Raw genomic sequence first — 19,106 nt, 5'->3', positions numbered from 1 at the left:
ACATTTAAGCAAAGGGTCACGGGTGTGATCCCAGTCAGGAACACAACTGCCCACAGGAAGAGCATCCAGTGTAAAAAGGTCCCGAATTAAACACGCGGAGCGATCCTTTGTCACAAGGGAGCAACAAAAAGTAGCTACACATCCAATACAATATTTAAAACATTACTTAAACCTTTAAACAAACTAAAGTAAAATGTGATCATTTCTGCCCAGATTACTAACGTTTAAATATCCACAAACGTTCTGATGCAACGTTATCAATACCCATCACTATTTTATTAAGCTACACCATCACTTGATTTTATGCCATTTACAGTGTGTAAGTACTTTAATACTTTAATTAACATAGATTCTCATTTACAGATCACATGTATTAGTTACACATTACATGTGTCAGTTACTGTGGAAAGACACTATTCACACAGGCTTTGAGTTCTCATCACTTTATACCTATACCTTCTTACATGACACTGGGATTGGACACGCTACTTCTTCATAAAGACACCCAGTCCCACTTTAAATATTGTGCTGAATGTTTGGAATGAAGATGAAGGAGTAAAGTAAAGAGGTGGTGATGGCAAAGGAGGGCAGTGGGGGAAAATGAGAAGAGAAGACAAAGCTTAAGATGGCGGGCATGATCACAGCCGGATTGGCGTCCTCGCGGTGGTGCCGTAATGTTTGGTGTTAAAACTCCAAATAATTCCGGTTATAGACCTTGTTTGGGCAAATAAATAAACTAATGATTGACATTTATAAGAGACAAAATGGCAAAGATGAAGAAAGTCGAAGAAGATCTGGAGGAGATTAAGCATTCACTTAACTCGTTGACGTCGGAAATTGAAAAAGTAAATAAGCAACAAGGAATATTAATGCCGATGATGGACCAAATCAAAGAACTAAAAAACCTGATTAAGGAGAAAGATAAGACAATCCAGTTTTTGGAAAGGAAGGTGGACGATCTAGAACAGCAGGCTCGACTCGAGGAAGTGATTATTACGGGTCTGGAAACTAAACACAGGACTTATGCGAGAGTCACCGAGTCTGGGACCGGTGCAAAAAGAGGAGAAGACGTGCCCCCGATGGAGGAGCTACAGTCGTTGGAACGGCAGGTTGTGGAATTCTTTTCGAATAAAAAACTTCCCCTGCATAGTAATAATATATCTGCATGCTATACCCTTCCTAGAAGGCACACTAATGCTCCTCCAGCAATTGTAGTGAGATTTGTAAACCGTAAACACAAAGTAGATTTGTTGAGACGGTCCAGCCTTTTGAAAGGAAGTGGAGTATATTTGAATGAACATCTTACAAAAAGAAATGCAGATATTGCTAGACAAGCTCGCATTTTACGGAAGGAGAAAAAGATTCAAGCAACCTGGACCAGGAACTGCAAAGTGATGATTAAACTGAATGGAACGCCAGAAGAAGCCAAGGTTATAACGATTAAGGATCTTGAGAAATTGGACACTTATACGTGATAATATGATCAAGATAGACAAACGGTTACGACCAATTATGGCTATGAGCCTAAAAACAATTAGTTCATCCTTTACAAGAACAAATGCTACTTCGGGTGGAAAAGGACAAAAGGAAATTGTAAATTGGACATGGAAGAAAACAAGATCAACGGACTTTAAAATATGTCGATAAATGAATGTGAGATTGCTTAGGATCTCTTTCTTTCCTTCTTTCTTTTCTTTTTTTGAGGTTAATAGATAGTTTTAGAATAATTATGCATAATGTTTGACGATTCAGATTATAAATCATATGATTTTGAAGTAGGTATTGACCCTGAAAGGAATGTGCTTAATACAATTAATGTCACATGTGATTATTTTACAGAGGAGCAATTCAGGGATAAGGTTGATATAGCCAACACATTTTCATTAATTCATATTAATTGCAGAAGTCTTTATAGAAGTTTTGCTTCGATTGAAGATTTTCTGTATAGTTTGAGAGGCAGGTTTCAAATAATTGCTCTGTCTGAAACATGGTTAGATGAGAATAGGGGTTGTAATTTCTGTATTGAAGGGTACGATTTATACTCTGTAAATAGAACTAAGACGAAGGCAGGAGGGGTGGCACTTTTTGTTAATTGTGACTTGAAATGTAAAAAAGTTGAATGTATGTCTGCTGCTATAGACGATTTAATGGAGTCTGTGACAGTGGAATTGGATATAGAAAGAAGAAGTAATATAATTGTAACGTGCATATGTAGGAAACCGGGGTCACAGATTGAGTTATTTACAGAAGCAGTAGAAGATTTATTGAGTAAGGCTAAGGGAAATAAGACTGTATGTTTATGTGGTGATTACAATATTGATCTTTGTAAAGAGGCAAATGATAAGGCTTCGTCAGATTTTTTTGAATTATTATTTGGTAAAGGATTTTATCCTTTAATTATAAAGCCGAGTAGAATAACGGATAAATCAGAAACACTAATTGATCATATTTTAATTAATAGTTTGGAGAGTAATATTATGAGTGGCCTCATCATGAATGATATAAGCGATCATATACCAGTCTCTTTTACTTTTGATTTAAATATGAAAAGAAAGGAAGAAGTTGGTTTCGTGAGTCATAGAAGGTTAAGAAATAACGAGGCAATTAATAAGTTTAGACAAGATCTCATGGAAGTGGACTGGAAGGAGGTTTATGTTAATGAGGTCAACGTTGCATACGGAGCATTTTTAAATACATATTTGGCCTTGTATGATAAACATTGTCCATTGATATCATTTAAGTATAAGAAAAAGAATATGAATATGAAACCTTGGATAACTAAGGGTCTTGCAAATGCGTGTAAAAAGAAAAAAAAATTATATAGGGATTATATAACACAGAGAACTAAGAATGCGGAAATGAAATACAAAGTTTATAAAAATAAGTTGGTATTAATATTGAGGAAAGCCAAGAAAGACTACTATAATAAACTTTTTCAGGAAAACAAGAATAATATTAAGGGCATTTGGAATATTTTTAACGAGGTATTGGGTAACAAGAACACACCCTTAGATCGGCCTAATTATTTTATTAAGAATAATCAAGTTGTCGAAGACAAGACTGAAGTAGTAAACGAATTCAATTCCTTTTTTGTAAATGTTGGACCTACTTTAGCAAATTTAATTAGGAAAAATGACGATCCAGAATATGAGGAAGCCTGGACAGGAGATAATAGAATGGTTAATTCCATATTCTTGGCCGATATTACCATAAAAGAAATAGTAGCAATTGTAGAAAATTTTAAAAATAAAAAATCTACTGACTGTGATGGTATAGACATGATTATAATTAAAAAGACTTTAGATTGTATAAGTATTCCTCTTTGCTATATTTTTAATCTTTCGCTACAATCAGGAGTATTTCCTGATCGAATGAAAGTGGCAAAAGTGATACCCTTATATAAATCAGGAGATAAGCATAGTTTTAACAATTATAGGCCAGTGTCTCTTTTGTCACAGTTTTCAAAAGTGCTTGAAAAACTCTTTGCGCAAAGACTTGATAGTTTTATTGAAAAATATCAACTAATAAATGAAAATCAATTTGGATTTCGTAAAAATAGATCAACGGCATTAGCATTGTTGACTTTCATTGACGATATTTCATCTGCAACCCATAATAATAAATATACAGTGGGGGTATTTGTTGATTTAAAAAAAGCTTTTGATACGTTACAACATTCTATTTTGATTTCTAAATTGTATAACTATGGTGTGAGAGGAGTGGCATTGAATTGGTTAAGGAGTTATTTAGAAAATAGGTTGCAATATGTACATTATCTCGGCAATACTTCTGAAAGATTGAAGATTGTATGTGGCGTTCCTCAAGGTTCTATTTTGGGACCTAAACTTTTTAATTTATATATTAATGATATCTGTGACGTATCAAAAAGGTTAAATTCTATTTTATTTGCAGATGACACAAATTTTTATCGCTCTGGAGAGAATTTGAAAGATTTGGTTGAAATTATGACTTCTGAGATGTTAAGATTAAAAAAATGGTTTGATGTAAATAAATTATCTTTGAATCTGACAAAAACGAAATTCATGATATTTGGCAATCGTGTAAAGGAGGATGAAGTCATTATGTCCATTGATGAAGAATTGATTGAAAGAGTTACTGAATTTCGTTTTTTGGGTGTAATAGTAGATGAAAATTTGACGTGGAAATCTCATATTGAGTATATTAGAAAGAAGATGGTGTAAGTGTAAGAGATTTATTAGATTATAAAACAATGCGCATTTTATATTTTTCATTGTTTTTCTCATATTTTAGTTACTGTGTTGAAGTTTGGGGGTATACATATGAGAATACTATAAAACCTCTAAACTTATTACAGAAGAAAGTTATACGAATGATTCATAATGTTAAATATAGAGAACATACAAATAAATTATTTATAAAATCAAAATTATTAAAATTAGGAGATTTTAGTGAAATTACGGACACTATTAATTATGTTTAAGGCTAAAAATAATATTTTGCCCTTTAAGTTACAAAGAGTATTTTTAATGTGTTCAGGGGGTGTGGAGTGGTATATTCTGATTGTAAATTTGTTGTTTGGTTTGGGTTATGACCGGAGAGAAATGTTAATATTAGTTTGTTCCCTGATTTTTGGTGCCCACTGGTGATATAAGTTCGATTGTAGATAGGGGGCAGGGTTTAATAAGAATATTTTCTTCTTCCTGCTCCTTTTCACACATGGTTGTAGTGCTTTATTGATAGAAAGTCTGGTTGTTTTTTGTTTGATCTGTTGTACCAAGTGTGAAATAAATAAATAAATGAAATGAAATGAAAGATAACATTTTACTAACCATGTACTGATCAGCTCTTTGAGGTGGCAAAATCATCAGCTGTGTGTGTTACTGTTCATGCAAACAAGCAAGCTAATGTCAGCCAGCTAGCTTCAACCGCAGCTGTGCTGCACCGATCTCACGGAACTGCAAAACCACAAGCTTTCTCACCAAAGTCATGCAGCTACCGCATTTACAATCCAGCGTGGCCGTTGTTGTGCACATCCTCCTTGAAAGACGTGTGGCGTAGGACTTGGAAGACGTATGTCTTTCAAGTATGTAGTTCCACAGCCAAATGTGGTTGTTGTGGCCGAGCGGTCAAGGCGATGGACTAGAAATCCATTGGGGTCTCCCCGCACAGGTTCGAATCCTGTCGACAACGGTCAGCTGTTTTGCGGCAGTCCAGACGTTGATTTGAGAAGAAGCCACGGCATGGAGATCACCTGAGAAGGTGCCAGGAGAAAGAGCCAGGCCTTTGCTTGTAAAAATAGAGCACGCAGAAGCAATGGACCCAGCTATGTCCTGACGAAATTAGGTACATATTCAGTAAACATGGCATCCTTCAATTGCTCTCTTAGCCACCCCAGACGTGTAGTCATCCAGGATCCTGTCTGAGTACCGCCAATGACTGATGCATCTGACAAATGCTGATTGCTTTGCAAGAGGATCGGGATTGGAGGGACAGCGGATTTCACCGGGAATGGGACAACAGCAGAAATAGCTTCAAACATCAAACATTACTGCATGAAAAGCACAAAGAGTGGACACATTTCATTGTTTGGAACACTGCTTTTCATTACAGCTCTTTGCATGTAAAAACTTTGCTCTTCTCCACAGCTGGCTGACGGATACGCAAAAGCGCAAGCAAGAGTGGCCACAGACCCACTATGCCGGCCTTTGTACACTCTCTCCATCTAATGATAGAGAGGAAGGATACATTCACTACTTCTAGCTTCCACTATTCAAATTCAGTATTTCCACAGTGTCCTAAAAGCTTCCTGAAAAGCCTTTACACAATTTTCCAAAACGCTGCTGTGCTGCCCCTTTAACCCTCCTCACTTCGCTCACAGTGAGATCCTTCCTGGGCTTGGTGTCATGGTACTCCAAGTTCTTGCCAAACTTTGCAACTGTTGTAGCCCCTATGTGTGGCTGTGCTAACGACAAGAACACTTTCACATGGACTTCAGGTGCACAAGCGAGCTTTGAAGAAGTAAAAAAAACTCCTGGTGAATAGTCCTGCACTGGCACTGTTTGACCCTGCCTTGCGTGTTGTGATCTCTACTGATGCAAGTGACTATGGGCTTGGTGCTGTATTTGCTCAAGTGCAACCTGATGGCACAGAAAAACCTGTGGCGTTTGCTTCCCGCACACTGCCTGCAACAGATCAAAAGTACTCAACTGTTGAAAAAGAAGCTTATGCTTGTGTGTGGGCTGCAGAGAAATGGAGAACGTATTTGTGGGGCCGACGTTTCACTCTGCGGACAGACCACCAAGCTCTGACAACGCTGCTGAGCACCAAAGGGTTTAATAGGGCTGGCATGCGCATCGCCCGCTGGTCTGCCCGCCTCCTGTGTTTTGACTATGATGTTATTTACCGCCCAGGTTCTCAGAACTATACAGCTGACTGTCTCTCTCGCCTGCCCCTGCCTGTTTCGTCCCATCCCACATCGGATGCAGATCATGAAATGGTAGCCCAAGTTTCTGCTGCCATGTCCTCACTTCCATGTGCGGACTTTGACTCTGCCTGTTCAACTCGCCCTGAACTGGTTGCTTTGCGTTCACAAATACAAAGTGGCGGGCCTGCCTCAATCAAAGCACTTGATGTCACGCTTGCACCTTACTACAAAATCCGTAATGAACTCTCAACCCTAAGTGATTATGTTCTCAGAGGCTCGAGGCTCATTGCACCACTTTCAGTGAGACCTAAACTGATTGCACTGGCACATGAAAGTCACCATTGTGCGCACAAAACAAAGATTAAGAGATCTCTACTGGTGGCCAAAAATGGACTCACAAGTTCAGTCTGCCATAACCTCATGCCTCCTTTGCCAGTCCAATGACAAAACTGCACATACTAATCCTGCTCCTCTCCAACCCGTCCCGCTGCCTGATGGACTGTGGAAAAAACTTGGTCTTGACATTGTTGGGCCTTTTGATACTGCAATACCTGCTTGCAGATACGTCATAACATTGACTGACTACTACTCCAAATGGCCTGAGCTTGCCTTTTCACCTTATGCTACTACTGATGATGTCATTCAGTTCCTCTCATCTGTCTTTAGTCGTCATGGCAACCCAGAGAACATCGTAACTGACAATGGTACACAGTTCACCTCTGTAATGTTCACCTCATTCCTCCAGAATAGAGGCATCTCCCACAGCAGAACATCTGTCTACTACCCAGCTGCAAACGGAGCAATCGAACGGTTTCATCGTGCCCTCCGCACCTGTATCCAGACATCAATCCAGCAGTCGAAACCATGGAAGGCGACTGTGCTGGATTGGCTTCAAGTTTACTGTGCAACACCGCATGCAACTACTTCCCTCTACTTCCCTCTCCCTAAGAACTCCTGTGTGGCAGGAAGATGCGTACTATACTGGATGTACTCCCTTTGCCTCCTGCTGTGTCTCCACTGGATACGTTGCACGTCACTCAGTTCGGAAATATCAGTTGAAAATGCAACGTTACACTGATGGTAGGCGTCACGCACGGAAACCTTCTTTTCTACCAGGAGAGAGTGTGAGGATAAGGAAACCCCACCATGTTCCCAAAGGACATCCCAGATTTACCCCTCCTGTAACAGTAACAAAAGCCAAAGGCTTGAGTGCCTTCTTGCTGAGTGATGGAAAGAGTTGGAATGCCACTCATCTAGCACGCTGTCGCCCAGTGACTGAAAAGAACGCTGACACTGCTAGGCTGCACCACACTCAGACTGGCTCACCTACTGCCAGAAGACTGCCACGCGTCAAGTACAAGCCTCGCTGGCACAAAGACTATATTGTAGCATAATAGGTTGCTTGAAAAAGAACATTAGAGAAATGTTATTACTTGTTCTATCTTGAGTTTAAAAAGAACTGATTTTCTGCCACCAATGCACTAAGAAAAAATTGTCATGGAAAAACTGGAATAATAATTTCTTTTCATTTTACGTAGGAGTGCAATATAGTTTCAGGCTTATTAAGCTTTGCTAGTTGTAGTATTCTGATGGTATAACTATTGAGACATTTAAGTTCACAAGTGTATGTGTGACTGGTGGTGTTGTTGATCGGGAGGAAGCAAACAGTTTGTGACATCGCGTCACCCCCGCCAACGAACACCCCAGTCGAGCTTTCAGCCATGTGTGTCCATCACAAGCCCACCACCATGATCTCAGGTCTTGAGGCAACAATCATGAAAACTAATCATTCAATGCAGTCTCTCCTGTAGAGGCTAAGCCCAGGCTTGAAGCCACTAGGGTTGACGTTCGTTGACCAAGTATGTTTGGATAGCTTTTTCCCCTTGAAAACTGCCGTTTAATATTAGACATTCTTGTCTAATATTAAAAATAGACTGATCTGAAACGTGTAAGTGTGACAAATATGGAATAAGATACGAAATCAGAAAGGAGGCAAATATTTTTTCACAGCGCTGTAGTCTGTAAATGATCTTTTGGCTATAGTAGGTCTTTGACTTGTTCCTTTTTTAATTGTTTGTTTAAAATAGTTTTCTCTAGGTTAAGGCGTACGGTCCAGGCCTTCAGAGCAGTGGTCTGACTGTTGGAAAACCCACTGAATTCACAGTTGATGCTTCTGTATTTATATATGTGTATATATGGTATTCTGCTCACATTATGTAACTTCTGTCAGTGCTGTGCTATTTGGAAACCGAATTTCACAGAGGAACCCACCCGAGGGATTAATAAAGTTCTATCTTATCTTAAGCAAGGAGGAAAAGCTCCTCTGAAAATTATAAATTATAGCCCAGGAATATCTGGCTTTGTATATGATCACAAATAGGTTAAATATATTGCATGTACCGTATTTTTCGGACTATGAGTTGCACTTAAAATCCTTTAATTTTCTCAAACATCGACAGTGCGCCTTATGTATGAATTCTGGTTTTGCTTACTGACCTTGAACCGATTTTATGTAATACACGGCGCTCAAAAATCTGTCAAAAAATGTTTTAGTACGACTTTGCTAAGTCACGAAGTCGCACCGCTCGATGGATTGTCGGAGCATCACGGCTACGTAGTCAGGAGCCTCGCGGAGTGATACGTACTGCGCTTCAACATAATATTACTGTATTGTGTGTGGATAAGGACCCCAAAATAGCACCTGTTAAGAGACATGCTGACGAAGCGGATTGCAAACTCAAGGCTGTCAGTCACGTAGTAGAACATGAGAATAGAGCAGCTGTGAGAGATTTCAACATGAATGAATCAATGGTACGGAAGTGGAGGAAGCAAGAAGAAAGAGTTGAGTAAAGTTTGACTTATCTGACTGTTTTGTTTTGCTTAATGCGTTTTATAATCCAGTGCGGCTCATGTATGAAACCAGACCTGTTCATTGACAGTGCTCCTTATAAACTGGTGCGCCTTATGGTCCGAAAAATACGGTGTGTTAAATCTGATTGAACTATAATCCCTCGTCTTCTGCACAGGATGGTGAAGTCAATTCTGTGGCTGTCCAGGTTAAGGATAATAGCAACAGCACATACACCTGCACCTGCACCCCACGTAAGCCTGTGAAGCACACTGATGGTCTCCTGGGGAGACTGATAGTCCATTCAGGGTGAGTATGCACTCACACACACTCACTTTCACTCTGGCATGCAGGGTTTGTCTTTCTTCTCACTGAAAAGTCTCTTGAGTTTTGGTGTTTTATGCCCACAGATGAATATCGGAGCAGGCTGTCATCCAAACAGGACTTTTCAGCCTGCAGAGTTCATCATTGATGCAGGTATATGCTCAGTGAAAGCATAGATACTGTGATATTTTTTTTTTCATTTTTTAATCATTCAAATAAAATATTTGTCAGTCTCATCTTTTTTATATTATATATTAGACTACGGTGGGTTGAGCTTTTCCACTGAAGGACCCACTTAAGTGGACACAAACACTGAGGACCAGGAGGATGGCACCTGCAAGGTCACCTGCTGACCCACTGAACCAGGAAATTACATCATCAACATTAAGTTTGCTGACCAATATGCACTGTTAAAAAAAACATCCTAAAACAACGGTAATATTCCGGCAGCTGGGGCGCCAAAATGCGACCGTAAAATAACAGAAAATAACTGTCCCATAAAAATACGGTCATTTTCAGTAATGAAAATAGAGTTTGTTGTGCTAATTTGACATGGGATTCTGCCTTTTCCAAGTGCTTTTAGACATTAAATTAGGAACATTTTTACGTGATCAAACAATGAAATTACCTATAAACAACAATCATAATACGTGAATGTACAGAAATATACAGTTTAAATAACAATTGATTGCATGCCCTGAGACAGACTGACAGAGGCGAGGCTGCCATATCGCACCATGGGCCCCTTTGGCCAGCACTAGTAGAGCCGGGGCGCGAACCGGAAATCTTCCGATCACAAGGCAAACTGCCAACTCTTGAGCCACGAACGACCTAACTAGCAGTGATAATAATACGTATGTGATGTAACACAAGCTTATAGGGATCATGTTATATACTTTTCCATAGCATTACATTTGAATTCAACAGTTCAATCTTTCAAATAACGGACAGATATTTGTGAAATCATGATACATTTGTGAATGTATTTTAACAATCTAAATATGCATATGTACAGACAGATACATTTAATAATCATGACAATTATGTTGTATTACATTACAGTGATTTAACGTTAATTTACATTCAAAATGTGAAGTCAAAGTCTATTTACGTAACTTTAATGATATTCTAGAAGAACAGAACATTACTGTAAAATGCACAGTAAAATACCTTCATATTAGGGTTTTTTCCTACGGTCGCAGCCATACCCGCGACCTTGTTGTTAGTTCACATTCATTGGCTGATGCTTAGCAGCATGTTATTTATATTAATTGCAACTCCTACATCTACATTTCTTTTTCAAAATATATAATTAGCACAGAGTGTCCGTGCAATGTTTTACATTGTGGTATGCAGAGAAATCTTAACAAAGAAGCTCACAAAGAGATTGAACTTGTTATTTAACCCCAAACTGGTAGGGAGAGCTCTTTATTAAAACACTTGCCAGTGCTTCAATGTGCCTCAATGTTCAAAAACAGCACAACAGAAGTCACTCATGGTACAGCACTCCCTCTACAAAACAACAACTGTCAGTGACTCAGCACCACGGCGTAAACACAACATTCAAGATAACAGTTAAAAGTAACGTAACCATAAACAATAAAACAAGAACATCTAAACAGCAGCACATGTCCCAAGGCATGATGGGAGAGAACTAGCTGTTCCCCCAACACACCACAATATGTTTTTTTTAGTTTTTATTCCTATTAATTATATTATCACTTGTTACCTCTGAATTATTGAATCAGACCTAGGTGACATGAAATTTTCAGCAAAATTATAATTCAAATACTCCTTTAATGATTGATTATTCTCATTAATTTTTGAGCATTTTATATATTTTTCCATGGTATTACATTTGACTTTAACAGACCATTCTCTCACATAACAGACAAATATTTGTGAAATTATGATACATTTCTAGATGTATTTTTACAATCTAAATATGCATATGTACAAAAAAATATATTTAAAAAACAAGTAAATTGTGTTTTATTACATCTACAGTGATGTTATGTTATTTTACATTTGACGTGTCAGATCACAGTCTACTTATGTAAATGTAATGATATTCTAGAAAAACAGTACACATCTGTAAAATACACAGTAAAATAATTTGACATTACTATTTTTTGGAACAGTGTAGAATTTAAATGCTGTTTGGGGAAAAAATCATTTAAAAGTGTGAAGGAAGTTTGTCTTCAGGGATGATGGTTTGTTTTAACTCTTCTAACCTTTACTGCTACTGCTCCCCCCTGGAGCCTCCACCCCTGTTTTTACTGCTGCTCCTCCCCCTGCTTCCCCATGTACTTCCTCCTCTGCTCCTTCTCTTGTTACTTGTTACTCTCTTGTTTGCTTCTCTTCCTGCTGCTCCTGCCTCCACCTTTGGGTTTTCCAGGTTTTTTACTGTTTCTGCTGCTGCTGCTCTCACTCCGACTCCTGTACATGTTCCGCTTGCTGCTGCTGCCTCCACCCATGTTTTTCCTGTTGGGCCTGCTCCCACTGTTGCTCCTGTTTCCCCATCTTCTTTCTCCTCTGCTGCTCTCACTCTGTCTCCTTTCCCATCTATGGTTTCCTGCCTGTTGAGGCCTAACGTTGTTATTAATACAAAACTCCAAGTAGCTGCCATCTGGATAGCAGCTGTGACACCCTGACAGTTCAGTACAACGAAATATGTTTCTGAGGCCCATTGAAGACGCGAGTTCGTTAAGTGAATTTATCAACTCCTCTCTGGATATGGTTCTAACATTCTGAGTTTCAGAATTTGATTTGTCATAAACTTTTGTAAACACAAAGGCTCTGTCTTTGTAACTGTTAATCAGTTCATGGATGTTATTGTTACCCATTATGTCTGTACACGTGCTACATGGGGAGAGATAAGAGTAGAGCAGCAGGAAGTTTCCAGCGCTGTTTTGGCTCAATTGTTCTAGTTTTTGAAGAACTCGAAGTTCTGCGTGTTCAGGTTGTAAAGCCCTGGCTATAACCATGTTGTTGCTTACATAAACTTGACTGTTTTCAAAGTTTTGTTCCCCAATGACTGTCTCCACTTTTTTTTTATAGCTGTTTTCTCTGAGGATTTCACGAAGTGTGTTGGTGTCTTGCTGCAGCGGGATGATTGCAGCTAGACAAAACTGTCCAGCTATCCTGTACCTGACAACAAAGAGAGAAGAACGCAGAAGTTTTAACACAGAAATTCTGTATTTGCCAAATGAGAAACAAACATCTCAGATCATTTCAGACACGCTACCGGTACTCTGATACCTCTGTGTCTGTCACATATATGTGTCCACAACTTTAGTGATTAGGTCTGCTGTCGAGGTCCCCTCATAACAGACAGCCAGCAGATACTAGTTGTGTTGGTCTAGGTTAGTTAGGGTTAGCTATCCAAAAGTTTGATTAAACTTAAACTGAACCAAATTCAATATAAAGCATCTGTACCAGCCTGAGTTTTTGCCACTTAGCGCTGCTGATAAAAACAGAAACTACTGACAGATGTATAACAGCCCGGTCTTAGGGCAAAACAAACAGTCAATGTGTTTGCGTTAATGGGCATGAATTGTGATCTTTGTCTGTGTCAGTAAGCATAAATTTACAGTCATGGTACTAAGAACATACAACACCTGTGAACAGTGTTGGGGAGTAACGGAATACATGTACCGCCGTTACGTATTTAAAATACAAAATATGAGTAACTGTATTCCGTTACAGTTACTGTTTAAAAAGGTGGTATTCAGAATACAGTTACTTTGTTGAAATAAATGGATTACACTGCGGTACTTTCCTGTTTCATATTGTCACGGGTCAGGACTGTTTTGGGTTTTGTTTGACAGCTACGTTCTGTTGTTCCAGGCGGCAGCGTTACTGTTGCCATGGTTACAGGGCGACGCTCTCTCTCTCTCTCTCTGCAACTGTGTGTTTCCTGGGTGAGAGAGCGCCTTTTCGTTGTTGTTGTTGTGCTAAGCTAACAGGCAGAATGCTACAAGCATAGCTCTAAAGAATGTAGCATCATGGGCAGTGTAGTCCGTGTTGCAGGGAAAATGGACTGCCATACACGTTATGTGTCATGGTCTCCGCTCCTCGTCAGCTGACAGCCGTCAGGTGCTTTTGTTTTTGTTTACCTTTCTCTCTCACCTGTGCTCTCTCTTTCTCTCTCGCCCTCTTCCATTCTCTTTCTCCTGCCGGGGCGGAGCTCAGCATGGGCTCCTGCCCCTGGCCTACACACCTGGAGGTGATCAGCACACCTGTCGGTGATCATGAGAGATTGGAACCCTTCTTAAGAGGGCGAGTCTGCTCTACTCGTCGCTGGATCGTTGAGCCTTCAGCGTCAGTCGTCCTGTATTTTATAAAGTCAGTTTGTGAGCATGTCTGAACCAGGAGACTAATGGTTTTTTTTCTGCCTGTGCATAGATTGCTTCTGGACTTGTTCTTCCCGTGCCCGGCGACTGAACGGGAGCAAGAGAGATAGAGGAAAGGAGAGGAGATGTGTTAGGACTGAATGGAAACCTTCCCTTCCTGGACTCCTGCCTCTTTCATTCCTGGACCCTGGAACCCCGACCCCTTTTTCCTTTGGCACCATTATGTGTATATATGAATTTCACTGTAGGAAACACTGTAAATAAATGCACCTTTTGAAGATACTAGTGGTCTGCGCGTGAGTCCGATCTACGAAACCTGACATTATGGGTCTGTGAGCGTGAGGAGGGAGAAAAAGGGGAGTGGAAAGGTACGAGTTGTCATCGAGGAAAAATGGGAGCTGGAAGCATGTAAATATAATAATAACCACTGCAGCCAAGAAGAGTGCCTGACGAGCCCAGTTGTAAGTAAGCTATTAAGACTCGACTGTACACCGTCTTCGTGTTTTCCTCTGAAAACAATAAGTTCCGTTGGAGCAGCCTTTCAACGCCTCTCTCTGTCTCTCGCAAGAAAAGTTGACCCACACAACAAAGTAAAGCTATTTTTCGACTACGAGCCGACAGGGACCCCGCCGTATTAGTCAGAGGTCCCTTTACTACAGTTCGGAGCCGCGGACCTTCAGTAATAGTAATAAATCACAGCAATAGTACATTCACGTTGTTGTAAAAAGCATGATAATATATTAAGTAATCCAAAGTATTCAGAATACGTTACTGTCATTGAGTAACGTAACGGAATACGTTACAGAATACATTTTGGGGCATGTATTCTGTATTCTGTAATGGAATACATTTTAAAAGTAACCTTCCCAACACTGCCTGTGAAAGGTTTTACATATCGGGATGTAAATGAAGTCATCTGGTCCTCAGCAGGTCTTATTCAAATATAGCCTCAGATAATCAATACATGACATTTTACACAGTCACTACCATTGAACAGTAGCTAAGCCAACATGCAGAGACAGTCTGAAAAACTAAATGACAGAAACAACCAGGGGCTGGACTCAGTTTTTCACACACTCTGGTTCTGCATTTTGGCATTTTGTTAAATAATGACTAACATGACACACCAAAATGTATTATGTTGTTGTCCATCTCAGGTTGTATTTACTTAATTTAAAGACCATATTTGTTTTTGTTCGGACATGTGAGACTTTGTGTTTTAACCCAGTTACTTTTTTCTAAAAGTGACCTAATGGTTTTTTTTAATTTATGAAGTATGTTTTGACTCAAACACAGCACTCAGCATGTATGACAGCATATGTGTTCTCAAACATGAAAAAACTGTGAATTAGATCAGAGGTGGTGACTATTTCAAAAACTACTGTGAGACTACAAAGGGCCAGATGTGATATAGACCAATTTTCATCTGTAGTTCTTGCAGGTTTATGGATTATTTATTAAACAGATAGGAGCTAAAGCACACAAGCACAGAAAGTAGAATTGTGGCAATAGTCTGGCATTCAAAAAATAGAGAATTCAAGCTCCAGAATATATCAGCAAGAACACATTAAGATTATAAATGACCAGGACTGAATCAGCAGAGTTTTGAAAAACAAGTTTCTGCCACAGACGGTATTAAGTCTGGGTAAACCTGCTGGTGAATTAAGCTGTGTCTTTTCTCTTGTGGGAGCCATACTTTTATGCAGACTCACTGACAAAGACCAAACTGCTCTGGGTGGAAATCCATCAGTTTCCAGGTTTGTGTGCCTCCATATAAATCTTTCAAAACAATCATGGTGCAGACGTGGAAAATTTTACATTTTACTGTGAGACCGGGCTGAACGAATGCAATAACCAGCACATTAAACCAAAACATGGAAGCTAAGGAGACAGTGGTTTTCCTGCCATGGTTAATGACATAATAAATTTCACTCACTCTTTCCTGATGGCTTTGACAACTTCAGTCAGCCAGTTCACATCCACAGCCAGACTGGTTCCAGCTGCCAGCAGGACATAAAGCATGAAGCAGGGCATCAACTTCATCTGCACCGTTGAAAACAACATGTTTATGATCCACTTTAAATCAGTGAACGCCAATAAACATCTAACCAGAGATGAATTTAAGGCAGCTAAATCCAAATTCAAGTAGTAAATCTCAAACTTTCTCACCTTCACTGCTTTGTTTGTCCTAAAACTGCAACAGAAGAAAGAAACCAATGAAATGTAGGAAAGTGAACTCAGACCAAACTGTGACCCAAGTGCTTCACATACCTGCACAGTTGGAAGGTCTGTGATCTTCACTCAGCTGTAAGGAGTGGTTTGATCTGCAGTAGTTGAGGTTTTTATATGAGCAAAGGGGCATGGCAACCTGAAAATGAGGAAGACAGAAACAAAAAACAGCACAAAGATCTTATCAGGTGTCATCACACATGTTCTCTAAAACGCTCCATGTGTGGACACAGTCAGCAAATATGACGAACTCTGTGAGTGCGCCAGCTTTTTACAAGCTTCCACAGATCATAGATCAGCTCAAATGGTGCCAGCCATTATTTGGAGAAAGCTCATTTCTACTGCTTGTATCAGTGATCTCATTCGTTTGGTCACTACACAGAGCTCGTGACTTAGAGTGATCAGTAAATCAACAGCTTTACCTACAAGGTCTGTGTCACTGCAGACCCTGATCCATCAATCAACCTGAACAAGACCCTGAGATACTTACATAAATTCCTCCTTTCAGGGCAACACCTCATCTGTGACCTGGAATAGTTACAGTAGTTACCAAATGATCAAAGGAGCAGTAATATTAATAGTATTAGTATTAGTAGTAATGGTATTAGTACTAGTAGCAGTAGTATGTTAAATTCCTGTTTTGGGGACTTGCTAAGATGCTGAAGTACAGTGATAATAGCTTCATTAACATCTGGAGCTTGAACAGATGAGTGACACAATATACATGAGTACTGTACAATATAAAGCGCCTTGAGGCGACTTTTGTTGCGATTTGGTGCTATATAAATAAAATTGAATTGAATTGAACAGCAGTACTTCAGGTACACATGAGTGTCCTGCTGCATCCGGTCACATCATGCAGAGTTATAGCCAACATAGTTCTCTGGACTTTCTGACACACAGTGGGATGATTAACACAGTTCTTTTTCTAAATATATTCTCCTTTTACTTTAATATTAATTTAATTAATTAATACTTTGTGATACACAAAACTTTAAATAGTTTGTCCCAAAAGGGCACAAACATCAGTACATAAGGATGGTTTCTTCACCAAAAAATATTTTATTACCCATTATTAACCCATTATTAGCACACAAAAACACACAGAGGGCTTTTTTGGCATTATCTGAATGACAAACCTTTAGAAGAAACAGACTGTGGTCAGTTGAGCTTCCTCATTGTTCGGCTGAGATAAGGGGTAGACTTCTGCTGCACGATGACAAAGTTAAACACTTGTTGTGTAACACTTTTGTGTATCTCACAACTAAAAGCTTTTTATTTAGCTCACACTTAAGCTAACATGCAGAGTCCCCACAGAAAGGCCCTGTGAGGGTTTGAAGCCTCCCTGCTGTGAGGTGACTGCACAAACCAGAGGAGAAGACCTGACAGTAGTAATCCTGCACCACCCAAAGCTGAGGTTGGAGGACTAGTTAAAGTGATTGTTCTGAGGATGGCACGTGTTTTGGCTGCAACCGGCTGACCGTGGTGGAAGTCGTCCCTCTGTGGCTCTGTGAGCGTGAATCAGTCATCCTGCAGAGGCTCTTCATGCAAATAGGATGCAGTTAGCGCAGTTAATCAACATGGCCGGAGCTGCACTGATAAACCATGTTATACAAACAAACGCTATACAGATGCAGACCATTTACCATTTAAATAAACCCCATTTACAGTAAAGTGATTACATCCTCTTACCATGCCTGCCAGAAGTTTCCACTGTAGAAAACGCAGTGTTTTCATGTTCCTGTTGTTTATCAGCACGGTGGCAGGTTAAAGAGACCCTGCTCTTCAGGTTTTGACCAGAATTATCAGATATTATAGGAGTCTGAGGTCGTTTATGTGAAAACCACAAGATTTCTCTCAGTGAGGACAAATATTTTCCCATTTTGATATATAACTTGTCCATGTTGAGGAGCAAATGGGCTCTGAAATCACATTTTTTCAGGTCAAATTTGTGGGTCTATGTTTACATTATGTGATATCATTGCACTGTAACATGAAGGTTCATAAATCCAAACTGTGATAAATATTAAAACACAACTTCAGACTGATAAAATGTAAAGCCTCACTTAGATTTTTGTTTACTCATCTTTTAGACTAGTCTAATTTTTTACTCTAATTTAAATTATCACCACATCAGTTGCCAGACACGTCCCTACTTTTGACTTGTGCTTTTCGTTTGTTAAAAACGGACATGCAGTCTTGTCCTTTCATACATGTGAAGACCATATAAAAGCACATCAACACATGGAGATCTTCACATGTATGAAGGCACAGATGATGTGTTTCCTTAGTTTGGACTAGGGCTGGGTACAGATTTCGATTTCTATAAACAATTAAATTCTGATTTGATTCAATTTTGACTCAGACATTCTTCTTCCTAGCGTTATTCTCGCTCTGCAGGTTCCACTTTTCTGCAAAGCCACCTATATTCAGCACGGTCAGGGGCATCGTTCAGGTTGGCGCCGATCTTCTTCACGTCGTCTTTAATTCGGTCCATCCATCGCCTTTTTGGTCTGCCCCTTGGTCGCCGGCCTTGGGGACTGAGCCGCAGTGCTGTTCTTGCCACCGAGATTTCGTCACTTCTGTCCATGTGCCCATACCATCGCAGATGCGCTCCTTGCATCTTCTCTGTGATTGGTACAATGCCCAGACGCTTTTGGATGTCGATGTTCGTGACGTGGTCCCATCACCCATTATTAACCCATTATTAGCACACAAAAACACACAGAGGGCTTCTTTGGCGTTATCTGAATGACAAACCTTTAGAAGAAACAGACTGTGGTCAGTTGAGCTTCCTCATTGTTCGGCTGAGATAAGGGGTAGACTTCTGCTGCACGATGACAAAGTTAAACACTTGTTGTGTAACACTTTTGTGTATCTCACAACTAAAAGCTTTTTATTTAGCTCACACTTAAGCTAACATGCAGAGTCCCCACAGAAAGGC

The 19,106-nt window shown here is 39.7% G+C and overlaps 1 protein-coding gene and 1 non-coding gene across 3 annotated transcripts; one reads left to right on the top strand and one right to left on the bottom strand.

Annotated features, from left to right (window-relative positions):
- Positions 1-5,090: 5,090 nt before the first annotated feature.
- On the top strand, positions 5,091-5,172 carry trnas-aga (transfer RNA serine (anticodon AGA)). The gene has a single exon. It is a non-coding gene; the product is annotated as a tRNA-Ser (tRNA).
- Positions 5,173-10,989: 5,817 nt separating this feature from the next.
- Positions 10,990-16,306, bottom strand: LOC146661780 (uncharacterized). Of its 2 annotated transcripts, XM_085417753.1 has the most exons (4): positions 16,205-16,306; positions 16,103-16,127; positions 15,870-15,976; positions 10,990-12,728 (listed from the first exon to the last, which is right to left on the bottom strand). In XM_085417753.1, exons 3-4 carry the CDS (start codon positions 15,974-15,976, stop codon positions 11,912-11,914), a joined length of 924 nt encoding a protein of 307 aa, XP_085273879.1. In that variant the 5' UTR covers positions 16,103-16,127; positions 16,205-16,306; the 3' UTR covers positions 10,990-11,911. The 2 variants fall into 2 exon arrangements, with proteins under 2 accessions (XP_085273879.1, XP_085273878.1); XM_085417752.1 differs by lacking the exons at positions 15,870-15,976; positions 16,103-16,127; positions 16,205-16,306 and adding an exon at positions 13,697-14,826.
- Between the last annotated feature and the right edge of the window lie 2,800 nt (positions 16,307-19,106).

The sequence above is a fragment of the Rhamphochromis longiceps genome, linkage group LG9 (assembly GCF_057381845.1).
Source record: "Rhamphochromis longiceps isolate RC_006_pf linkage group LG9, R_longiceps_female_GT1.1, whole genome shotgun sequence".
Taxonomy (NCBI): domain Eukaryota; kingdom Metazoa; phylum Chordata; class Actinopteri; order Cichliformes; family Cichlidae; genus Rhamphochromis; species Rhamphochromis longiceps.
Note: the sequence above shows the minus strand (reverse complement) of the source record. Positions and strands in the feature narration are given on the sequence as shown.

Excerpts from the sequence above, each read along its gene's own strand:
- LOC146661780 (XM_085417752.1), bottom strand. The coding sequence starts at position 13,833 with ATGATCACCGACAGGTGTGCTGATCACCTCCAGGTGTGTAGGCCAGGG. Across the intron at positions 12,729-13,696 it reads AGCACAGGTGAGAGAGAAAG|GTACAGGATAGCTGGACAGT; the intron begins GTAAACAAAAAC and ends CTTTGTTGTCAG.